Raw genomic sequence first — 12367 nt, forward strand, 5'->3', positions numbered from 1 at the left:
TTTTTTTCTTCCAAACAGATGCGGCAAGGATACTCTAAAAGTCCTTAATATCCATAAATATATGTCGTCAAAAGAGCCGTCTCAAATAGACTTCTTAGAAATGAATTCACAAGGAAAACTTGTGGAAGATTCATTCTGCTCCACGTCCCTCATCGGTTACTTGACGTGCGCTCAGCCTTGCGGGGGTGACCGAAGAACACGCAGGGACGCCGGCGACAGTAAGTACGAAACCCTAATGAAACAGCATTGACTTCCTTGAACTTACTATTCATCAAGAAAGTCGAGAAACTCCTGTTTTTTTGTTTTTTTTTTTTTAACACATTTATTGTGTGATTTTCTTTCCAACTCCTGTATTTGTTTGTTTATAAATCTGTGTCGTTGGCTAGGTAGCAACTTGAATACATAAATAAATACATAAAAATGCACAAGCATACGAGCATAAAGATGCACAAGCAGTGTGTGCATGTGCATATTTTCTCTGTACAGATTTCAACACTTTCCTCAAACTGACACAAATAAGCCTCGCACGTCCCTTTTTCATCCCTAGCTCCCCCAGGCATGAACAGCTCGCTTGGCGCCGCAGTCCCGCCGGCGAGCCACACAGCGCCGCAACAACAGGACGCGGACCAGGACGACGACGCTTACTGGGAGCAGATGTCCCAAAGGTTCCTGAATCAGGAGCAAGAGCAGGGCGACATGGATTCACGAATAGTAGGCGGTACCATTGCAGACAGGAAGGACTGGCCATTCATCGTTTCCATAATTTACGGGGGTTCTCATTTTTGTGGCGGGAGCATCATCACTGCAGAATGGGTACTGTCAGCTGCCCATTGCTTATACAGGTACGTATTAGATAGCCATCTGTATTTTAAAAGGCTGCTAGAATGTCCTGGGAAACTTGTATTGTCTTCGTAACTAGTTATTCATTTAGTCGAGATTAGAAGTGTTTAATAGTAGGGTAAGGCTTCCGTTAGAATCCCTTTAAATAATGACTACAGTCTCCGGACGGTTCTCGCGAAGAGAACTAAAGACCATTTAAAACAAGTCTTGGCTGTAACTATTCATAAATATAATGTTTAGGAAATCTGCTGTGCCAGTGTCTCCGAATGCCTATTTGAAAGCGGCACTGATCGATAGACATTCCAGCTTTAGAGCATGTTACTGCATTGCTAGTTTGTCAGGTATGATATTGATATTGATGATGGGGATACAGTACATACAGGCATAGTCCAGCTGAGTAGCAGGACCCAACACATGTTGATTACTTAAAAACAGTTGCGAGCTAATGGGAATATGTAAATATTTAAATGTATAACCATATCCTCATCGCAATTAATTTTGTTAGAAGTAGACGATTTTTTATATTTTACAGTTTGAAAACCTCACTGCATTGGCGTGTGGTCGAGGTACAGGCTGGCATGATTAGACGGTTCTCCTGGTCGCCTTACGAGCAAACGTCAACAGTGTCTCATGTCACATTCCACCCTGGATATAATACGTTATCTTCAGACAACGACATCATGATGATGAAGATGACAACTCCATTCCACTTTAACAGGTGATTTATTCCCACATGCAAAAGCACATTGTAAAGTGATTAGTTCTCTGTATGCCAGATTGAAAATGAACGCAATTTCTGCACGCAGTATTATGGCTTTTTTTTTCCAAATTGCTGATTTTTCATCAGTATGTCAATAATCGTCTCGCGCTGTTAGGTAACGTTTGAAGTTTTAAGTTGCATTAGAATTGCATATAATTTTACTTATGACTAAGTCTTGAAAATTTTAAGTTTATTTGGAAGGGTTGATAAATGTCCGGCTTTCTCAATTCCCAGGTGGGTGCAACCTGTTGCTTTGGCAAATAGACACGATGTTGTAGACAAGATGTGCAGCGTGGCAGGCTGGGGCACTCTTACGGAAGGCGGAGCATTACGTATGTAAATTCGTTTTCACTTTGCTTTGTAAATATTTCACACCGGTTTATAGGTCATAAAACAGATGGTTATTTCAGCATCAACAAAAAAGGAATTATATATTTCAGCCAACGAATTGCAAGAAGTGGATGTTCCATTACATGATAGGTGTCCAAGATTTTACAGAGTGCCTGACCAGCATTTTCTGTGTGCTGGTTATCGTCAAGGAGGGAAGGATTCATGTCAAGGAGATTCCGGAGGGCCCATGATATGTAAAAGGTATGTACATACATTTATTTATATATATAGATATATAGATAGAGATTAGAGATAGAGATTAGAGATAGAGATTAGAGATAGAGAGATTAGAGATAGAGAGATTAGAGATAGAGAGATTAGAGATAGAGAGATTAGAGATAGAGAGATTAGAGATAGAGAGAGAGAGATTAGAGATAGAGAGAGAGATTAGAGATAGAGAGAGAGAGATTAGAGATAGAGAGAGAGAGATTAGAGATAGAGAGAGAGAGATTAGAGATAGAGAGAGAGAGATTAGAGATAGAGAGAGAGAGATTAGAGATAGAGAGAGAGAGATTAGAGATAGAGAGAGAGAGATTAGAGATAGAGAGAGAGAGATTAGAGATAGAGAGAGAGATTAGAGATAGAGAGAGAGAGATTAGAGATTAAGAGAGAGAGAGAGATTAGAGATTAAGAGAGAGAGAGAGATTAGAGATTAAGAGAGAGAGAGAGATTAGAGATTAAGAGAGAGAGAGAGATTAGAGATAGAGAGAGAGAGATTAGAGATAGAGAGAGAGAGATTAGAGATTAAGAGAGAGAGAGAGATTAGAGATAAAGAGAGAGAGAGAGATTAGAGATTAAGAGAGAGAGAGAGATTAGAGATTAAGAGAGAGAATTAGAGATAGAAGAGGAGAGATTAAGATAGAGAGAGAGAGATTAGAGATAGAGAGAGAGAGATAGAGATAAATAGAGAAGAGAGAGAATTATAAAGAGAAGAGAGAAGAGAGAGATAGAGAGAGGATGAAGAAAGAGAGAGAGAGAAGATAAGAAGTGAAGAGAAGAGAGAGAGAGAAGTAAGAGAGAGAGAGAGATAGAAGAATAGAGAGAGGAGAGAGATATAGAGAGAAGAGAAAGAGAGATAGTAAAGAGAGAGAGAGATAAGTATAGAGAAAGAGAAGAGATAAATAATAGAAGAGAAAATTATAGAGATAAGAGAAGAGAGAGAGAAGAATAGAGAGTAGAGAGAGATGAAGAGATATAGAGAGAAAGAGAGAGAAGAGAGAAGAGGTAAGAGAGAGGAGATTATATATAGATAGAGAGAGAGAGAGAGAGAGATTATATATAGATAGAGAGAGAGAGAGAGAGAGATTATATATAGATAGAGAGAGAGAGAGAGAGAGATTATATATAGATAGAGAGAGAGAGAGAGAGAGATTATATATAGATAGAGAGAGAGAGAGAGAGAGATTATATATAGATAGAGAGAGAGAGAGAGAGAGATTATATATAGATAGAGAGAGAGAGAGAGAGAGATTATATATAGATAGAGAGAGAGAGAGAGAGAGATTATATATAGATAGAGAGAGAGAGAGAGAGAGATTATATATAGATAGAGAGAGAGAGAGAGAGAGATTATATATAGATAGAGAGAGAGAGAGAGAGAGATTATATATAGATAGAGAGAGAGAGAGAGAGAGATTATATATAGATAGAGAGAGAGAGAGAGAGAGATTATATATAGATAGAGAGAGAGAGAGAGAGAGATTATATATAGATAGAGAGAGAGAGAGAGAGAGATTATATATAGATAGAGAGAGAGAGAGAGAGAGATTATATATAGATAGAGAGAGAGAGAGAGAGATTATATATAGATAGAGAGAGAGAGAGAGAGATTATATATAGATAGAGAGAGAGAGAGAGAGATTATATATAGATAGAGAGAGAGAGAGAGAGATTATATATAGATAGAGAGAGAGAGAGAGAGATTATATATAGATAGAGAGAGAGAGAGAGAGATTATATATAGATAGAGAGAGAGAGAGAGAGATTATATATAGATAGAGAGAGAGAGAGAGAGATTATATATAGATAGAGAGAGAGAGAGAGAGATTATATATAGATAGAGAGAGAGAGAGAGAGATTATATATAGATAGAGAGAGAGAGAGAGAGATTATATATAGATAGAGAGAGAGAGAGAGATTATATATAGATAGAGAGAGAGAGAGAGAGATTATATATAGATAGAGAGAGAGAGAGAGAGATTATATATAGATAGAGAGAGAGAGAGAGAGATTATATATAGATAGAGAGAGAGAGAGAGATTATATATAGATAGAGAGAGAGAGAGAGATTATATATAGATAGAGAGAGAGAGAGAGAGATTATATATAGATAGAGAGAGAGAGAGAGAGATTATATATAGATAGAGAGAGAGAGAGAGAGATTATATATAGATAGAGAGAGAGAGAGAGAGATTATATATAGATAGAGAGAGAGAGAGAGAGATTATATATAGATAGAGAGAGAGAGAGAGAGATTATATATAGATAGAGAGAGAGAGAGAGAGATTATATATAGATAGAGAGAGAGAGAGAGAGATTATATATAGATAGAGAGAGAGAGAGAGAGATTATATATAGATAGAGAGAGAGAGAGAGAGATTATATATAGATAGAGAGAGAGAGAGAGAGATTATATATAGATAGAGAGAGAGAGAGAGAGATTATATATAGATAGAGAGAGAGAGAGAGAGATTATATATAGATAGAGAGAGAGAGAGAGAGAGAGATTATATATAGATAGAGAGAGAGAGAGAGAGAGAGATTATATATAGATAGAGAGAGAGAGAGAGAGAGATTATATATAGATAGAGAGAGAGAGAGAGAGATTATATATAGATAGAGAGAGAGAGAGAGAGAGATTATATATAGATAGAGAGAGAGAGAGAGAGATTATATATAGATAGAGAGAGAGAGAGAGAGATTATATATAGATAGAGAGAGAGAGAGAGAGAGATTATATATAGATAGAGAGAGAGAGAGAGAGATTATATATAGATAGAGAGAGAGAGAGAGAGATTATATATAGATAGAGAGAGAGAGAGAGAGATTATATATAGATAGAGAGAGAGAGAGAGAGATTATATATAGATAGAGAGAGAGAGAGAGAGATTATATATAGATAGAGAGAGAGAGAGAGAGATTATATATAGATAGAGAGAGAGAGAGAGAGATTATATATAGATAGAGAGAGAGAGAGAGAGATTATATATAGATAGAGAGAGAGAGAGAGAGATTATATATAGATAGAGAGAGAGAGAGAGAGATTATATATAGATAGAGAGAGAGAGAGAGAGATTATATATAGATAGAGAGAGAGAGAGAGATTATATATAGATAGAGAGAGAGATTATATATAGATAGAGAGAGAGAGAGAGAGAGAGAGAGAGATTATATATAGATAGAGAGAGAGAGAGAGATTATATATAGATAGAGAGAGAGATTATATATAGATAGAGAGAGAGAGAGAGAGAGAGAGAGAGATTATATATATATAGAGAGAGAGAGAGAGAGAGAGATTATATATAGATAGAGAGAGAGAGAGAGAGAGAGAATTTTTTTTTATGGCTTTATTTGTTGTAAGATTTCATTGATAGTCAATGCTATCATCTGTACACTTTGTGAAATAAACGAATGAACCTTTTGTTCTGGCAGCAATAAGAAGGGCTGGGAAGTATATGGTGTGGTCTCCTTCGGTCTTGGTTGTGCAAGAATGGGTCTTCCAGGTGCCTATACGAAAGTGCCTTTTTACTACAGGTGGATCCAGGCAGCGATGGGTAAGTACAGTTAGTACACACAGTAATACACTGATATCTCTGGTGTTATTCATTTTTGATCATTTTAAGCCACATAAAAACACATCAATATCAATGAGTAATATGACAATTGCATCCACAGCTACGAATTCTCAGGACATGTTTTCACTTCATCAATCGTGTGGCGATACGTGCTGGCTTAGGATGGGGTCATGTTTACACTACGCTGATTGTAATGTAAGTGAGATGGGTTGAAAATGCATGTTCAGTCTTGAATGAAGGAAGAGAACAAGCAAAGTGTACGTATGGCAGTTAACAAGGTATTGCGCCTCTCCGCACCTCCAGGATAATTGCTGGGATTTGAATAGAAGATGCATTTCAAAAGGTATGAATATCAGCGCTACAATCCCTCCGTTTCATAAATCAGCAACATTGTCTCCACCAGAAGAGGTTCAGTTTACAAAACGTAAGTGTTCAATATGAATGACTGCAGGAGAAAGGTCTTTGAATCGAAAGAAGATTTCTGGGCATGGGGTAATCATATGAATATTTCCAGCTTGTCCGGTAGGCATGTCGTCATGCACAGTATCCGACGAATGCTACTTTCCAAAGCAAAGGTGTGATCGGGAGGTTAACTGCAATGATCTGTCCGATGAACTGAACTGCACCTGTCTCATGCGCACTGCAAATGAATATCAGTGTGATGGGTACCCGGACTGCCCTGATTTCTCGGATGAGCGTCATTGTGTGAATAAAGACGAAGGTCGGTGTTATAATTAGTGGGTAGTGTGTGAGCAGAAAAGCAATTGCGTGATATACTCGGTATACTATTTTGTGTATCTTGATCAGCTAATTATACCATGATTTCCTGTCCTCGTCCATAGGATGCAGTGAGGGAGAAATGTGGTGCACAAAAGCAGGGACACCAACCTGTGTTAATAAGGATAAACAGTGTGATGGACTACAAGACTGTGATGATAACTTGGATGAACATCTGTGCATGCGCCTGGTCTCCGACACGCATGATTCTAGTGTAAGCAATTCCAATGAAAGGCATTGATATTAGATATTCATATGCAAGTACTGTAAAGTCACGATCCAGAGTTTCTGGATTCCCTCCCTCTCCTACTCCTGGTACCTGTTTGCTCGTTGAATTGTGTTGCGGTCACACTACTTCTAGCTATAAAGGGGTCCTGAGATATGGAGTGATTTTGCCCTGCCCCAGCTATACGTCGTGGTTGACCCATTCTGTAACTAGGGAATGGGAAAACGAGGCCTTCGCGCTCCTCGAAATTCGTTGACCACCGCTAATCAAAACAAACAAATAATTAAAACCAATTACTTTAATGGAACAACGTTTAAGTAATTAATATAATTATAGATGATTTAACAACTTACTTTGCATGATAGTACGAATTAATTAATGAGGGAGTTTGGGTGGGTGGGTGGGAGAACGCCGCTCGATTATATACGATGTTCTGGATGTGCTTCCCATAGAGCAATGCGTAGATTGAGGTGTGGGACAGTTTCACCGCACCTTTTGCACCTGCCAGGGACACTGGCCAATCAGCAACTTGTGACGTCACACTCCCGAAGTTAGGATGTCTGACCTAGCTGGTAAAGAAGACAGATATATACAACAGGAATATCCACATTATTACACACATGATCGCCATGTTTACATATCGCGGGATAGGAGGCATCCCGCGAGGTAGTGAGAACACTTTTCGGTGTCAATGGACTAGGTGGGGCAGGGAGCCAGTTGGACCAGCTGGTGTGACACAGCAGTGTGACCGCGGCTTTACATGAGACAGAAAGGTTAATGGGGATGGGGTCGGGTCTGCGAGGGGTTGTATATTAAGGGTAAGGGTGTCAACTATTTGCTCACCAAATCTTATCACTGCACATCGTTCTAAAACATTATGACCTCGTGTATACAACTATTAAGTACATGATTGGTGGATATTAAAGAGAATACATGAAACCATTATGACCTGGATCAACGCAGCACTGAAGCATACAACTATAGCAACGAACAGTTGGATTGTTCATGTAGGCTTGCTGCAACACAAGTTAGTGTTCTTTGTTCATGATGTGTGCATTGTTTGTCACACTCCTTGTCAACTACTCGCATTGTCTTTTGGCTTGATCTCTTCGAATTAGCTTACTGTAACTGATATTTGCGAGAGATTCATGGTTGAGCACATTGAATAAGAAAATTTATCAAATTGTGGTCTAGTCGAGTGGAGACTTGTGGCAACAGGCATGTTTAAATAATGACTTAATATTTTGCAGGATTCATCATTCATCATAAAGCAATCAGGCTTTCTGCAAATAAGGAGGATGGGCCTTTGGCTGCCTTTTTGTTCATCCCGGCTACAAAACTACACTGCTTTAGTAAGCAAAGTGTGCAGCGATATAGTTGGACATGAAAAGTGAGTGATTTTTTTCTCCTTTACCAGGATTGCCAGTTAAATATTCATGTTGTTGGTTGACAATGGCTATTCTACAATGTTTAACTTAATAGTAGATTAGAGCTCCATTTCAGCTTCAGTTTAGCTTTCTTCTTTCCAAAGTCAAATAGTTTTGCTCACAGAATGGCCAAATTATACACCTGAGGGTAATTTCTGTTTAGGGAAACACCCGTGCATGAAATAGTATTTGCTGTATGTTTTGGCTATATTCAATGTTATTTTTTGTTAATATAGTAAAACAGTGATTAATGTTAAGCGTCACTTGATATAAGCCATATGCAAACTTGCATTTGAAGAAAAGGAGGGTGAAAAAACCCATGTTATGAAATGAACCGGGCAAAGATGTGGATCTGATCAAAGCTGGCCCTTATTATACTCGGTGTTTAAAGTGACGGTCACCAACTAGTGATTTGATACTTTAACCACTAAAAGCGAAAAATGCTTATATATAGTTTCAAAACAGCATAGCTATAATATACACAGATCAAAAATATTACTATACCCTGCATTGATTTTGTTGCCACCAGCTTACATATTTCCCACCTGAAGCCCATCCAAACTTCGAACGAACTAAAATCGCAGACTTGGACAAGACTTTCATTCCGCAACAGCAGTCTTGTTGTGGTAAATGCATGCGACAGCAACCTCGGCCTCCTGATAGCATGTGCTGAACCCAAATGTGGAAGCCAGTATGCATATCATATCGGGCACAAGAGTGGTGATTACAGTTAGGTGTCTGGTAAATGTTTCAAGTCATACTCTCGATCAGTGTATTTTGCACTAGCCATGTATCGTGTTGCTATTGCATTGTCTGTATTATTTGCAAATGTTTAACAATCCTCGGAAACTTTCTTAAAAAAAAAAAAAAGCCATTGTTATTATGAAATGTATGACTAAACTCTCATCCCTTTTTCAGCACAATCTGGGCATTTACTCGGATCAAAATATTTCCTCGGTTTGGGTAGCAGGGCAGGGCTGGCTAGTGATATGGTCACTTCGAATGCTGAACCGGAGATGTGGGGTTTCTTGGTGATGATATTGCGGGAAGGTCTGCCTACCTGCCTTGGCTCCATTCTCGACTCGAGGTGGATCTTAACAGCTGCTGTGTGTGTTGAAGAGTATGTATCAATGAAATGAGTATGTTCCAGAGGCTTATTTATGAGGCAATAGTTAAGGTACCGCTATCGTCAGGTTAAAAAAAATAGATTCGTTCCCCTGAAACAATTACTGTATTTGCATACTAAATTCATCCTAAAATAACCTAGAAATACTAAACACGGTCTTAACTATAATGCCGATTTAAAGGGACGGGTGTGACGCGACGCCCACAAGCGCACAGGGCTGCCTGCATTTAATTAATGGCTATATTTTGTCAACATAAAAACCGTTGTCAATACAAGTCCCATCCTTTTGGTGTTAATTTTCTTTTTGCGCTCGTATTAGTGGTTGCAAGTCTTTAAGATAGCCATGATTTACAAAGACCACCAGCATTGTATCTCGAGATATACTCTAAATATCAAACCTGTCGATTATAGATTGTAAGCGGTCATCTTCTTCAGGTACGACCAGTACTTCTATGAGGTCAAAGCTGGAATGTTGCGAAGGAATTCAACGTCTCCCTATGAACAGATTTCCAATGTGAATGAAATCATTAACGGTCAACATGGAGAGCTTGCCCTCCTCAGGCTAGCAATACCACTCCATCTGAACAGGTATATGAATATTAGCCTGGTAGAACAACTCTAGATTAGGACTAGAGAGCACTCTTTCCACTTTTCCACACTTAAGCGTTGGTGTTACTACCCTGGGACTGGGTACTCAACGTTGTATCTCACCATTACAATGTCCAAAGGCCTCCAAAAACCATATTCGAAACAAAATCAGCCGCCATGTTATGACGTCACACATTGTAAAATACCTTGTAAGTTACAGCTGTACAGTTTATTAACCGATTAGTTAGTTGGCAGAAACCTTTATTTGACAGTAACATGCCTATTCCATGTTAACACCGGCAATTTCAATTGTCTAGTATTTTCTTTATTTTCCATGCATTAATTTTTATCTTGAATCAAATATAAATTCATTAAATTGAGTTGACAGACGACAAACAACAACGTTTTGGTGGCTGCGCATCTTCATGATCGAACATTGCAGCGTGAAAGACATTATTATAGGGAATCATTTGTTTTTTCTCTATGAAGAGGATAAGCATTTATCAGATTATTTAGATAGGTTTTACTATAACCTTTAATGCCAAATATCCAACTAAACAATCCATTCAAGAATTATTATTCCGATATTCAGTGACTCTTCGTATGCATGTTTACATCAACTTTCGCATGAAATTAATTTTTTGCCTTATGCTTCCGAATAAATGTATGTAACAAGTTATGTGACTTCATAAACACATTTAAAAATATAGTAAATGATAATGTGTATTTTATTTTTATTTTGTTTATATTTTTTGCCTGAAGATGATTGCTGCGTATTATTTTCGTTTTGTATAGAACTTGTACAATGAAAAGTCGTTATTCTGGGAAATTCATCAAAGCCAAGTGTCTTTCAAAAATATCAATCGGGGAGATAGCTGTGCCTTTCATGGTGCTCGTGATCGTTGGAGGCGTGGCTTTCCATTAGTTGTTACGTCTCGCAGACTGGCTGCTGATTGGTTAATTGACTGCTCTCTCTGGTAGTCAATGGAATTAACTTAGAGTATCTTGACCCTGGGCCGGGATACTCATAACTACCCGTCGGTTACAAGGCCGAGGACATTGTAACCGCTTTACTACATCGTACCTTTCGATCTCCTTACTACATTGTAAACCACCCATATTCAAAAATAATTACAATATAGTAAGCACATAGTAAAGCCCGTGTTTGTGGTAGTAAATATAATTCACTGAGAAGGCAGACCAGTAGTCGATTGACCAACCAGCAATCAGCCTGATAGACGTAACAACCAAAAGAAAGCCATGGCTGTCTTATTGACACGCCTCCTATGGTCACCAACACCATGGAAGGCTCGGCGATTCTCCTGTAGTGATGTTTCTAGATTCAACCAAGTTTTGTAAAATAAATTAACTATTTTTTTGCCCCCGGAATAACCCCTATACACAAAGAAAATTAAAATACGTACTAGCATTCACATTATTATTTCCAAAAATTTCTAACTATGTTTATGAAGTCTTACATTTGACTTATCATTGTATACATTTCGAAAGCAGCATGCAAAAAAATATAAATTCATGCAAAATTAGATCCGTGTATACATACCTACGAAAGTGTCCTTCACGTTGCAATGCTCGCTCATGAAGATAAGCAGTCACCAAAACGTTTGTCGTATGTCAACTCCATTTACATTCAACTTCAACTTGATTTGAGATAACGATATAGTATTGAAAACAAAAAATACCAGACAAATAAAATTATCCGGTATTAAAATTGGAAAAGGCAGGTTAAAGTTAGTTTTTTTTTTTTTTGTCGACCAAGTAATCGGGAAATTAACTGTACTAATCGTGTTCAAACCGCACGAGAGCCCCGGAGCAGTTGTAACTTACAAGGTACTTTACAATCTGTAACTGCATAATGAGTAATTTTTTTTCGAGTATGGCCTTCAGAGGCCTTACATTTAAACGACTCTGATGTCAGATACAGTATTGTAATTTTTTGAGTACCCGGCCCTTGTTCCGCTCTGGTCCCTGGGCCACTATTTTAACATAACCGATACACACACTAGGCACAAGGTTAGGCGCGCACATTAATAAAAGATGTAACATGAGATGCGATTACCAGTGCATGCTACTGGGTCAGAAACGCAGTAGTATTTGGTCATGACAGTTTAGAAAAGGTCGCTTTTAAATGAGCATTTGTATAAATGCTCATGGTTTTAGTGTATTTTTTTTCAAACAAAATGCAAATTTTCTTTATATATTTTAAAAATAAATAATGCTTTAAATAATTTCTTTCTAATCTAACCTTCCATTAACTTTACCAATGATATCCGTTAAATGTATTTATACAAACAAAAGTGAATTTCAATAATCCACCAAACTTCTTGTTTCTCAGTGACACATCACCGTGTACCCCACTGTATAGCCTTCACAACTGTATAGATTATTAACCCTGCCTATTTAATTAGGTGGGTGCGGCAG

General features: G+C 37.9%; 1 protein-coding gene across 1 annotated transcript in view; it reads left to right on the forward strand.

Moving 5' to 3' along the window:
* The window catches only part of LOC125034278, a 52824-nt gene that overhangs the window by 39886 nt on the left and 571 nt on the right, over positions 1-12367 (forward strand). Inside the window, exons 9-23 of the mRNA XM_047626035.1 lie at positions 19-218; positions 548-842; positions 1373-1558; positions 1835-1932; positions 2041-2191; positions 5642-5763; positions 5885-5979; positions 6088-6208; positions 6299-6505; positions 6627-6775; positions 8038-8177; positions 8744-8934; positions 9133-9334; positions 9776-9928; positions 12355-12363. Of these exons, the coding sequence (XP_047481991.1) occupies positions 19-218; positions 548-842; positions 1373-1558; positions 1835-1932; positions 2041-2191; positions 5642-5763; positions 5885-5979; positions 6088-6208; positions 6299-6505; positions 6627-6775; positions 8038-8177; positions 8744-8934; positions 9133-9334; positions 9776-9928; positions 12355-12363 (2319 nt within the window). The remainder of the gene's footprint in view (positions 1-18; positions 219-547; positions 843-1372; positions 1559-1834; positions 1933-2040; positions 2192-5641; positions 5764-5884; positions 5980-6087; positions 6209-6298; positions 6506-6626; positions 6776-8037; positions 8178-8743; positions 8935-9132; positions 9335-9775; positions 9929-12354; positions 12364-12367) is intronic.

This window comes from Penaeus chinensis, chromosome 2 (genome assembly GCF_019202785.1).
Source record: "Penaeus chinensis breed Huanghai No. 1 chromosome 2, ASM1920278v2, whole genome shotgun sequence".
In the NCBI taxonomy this organism is placed as follows: domain Eukaryota; kingdom Metazoa; phylum Arthropoda; class Malacostraca; order Decapoda; family Penaeidae; genus Penaeus; species Penaeus chinensis.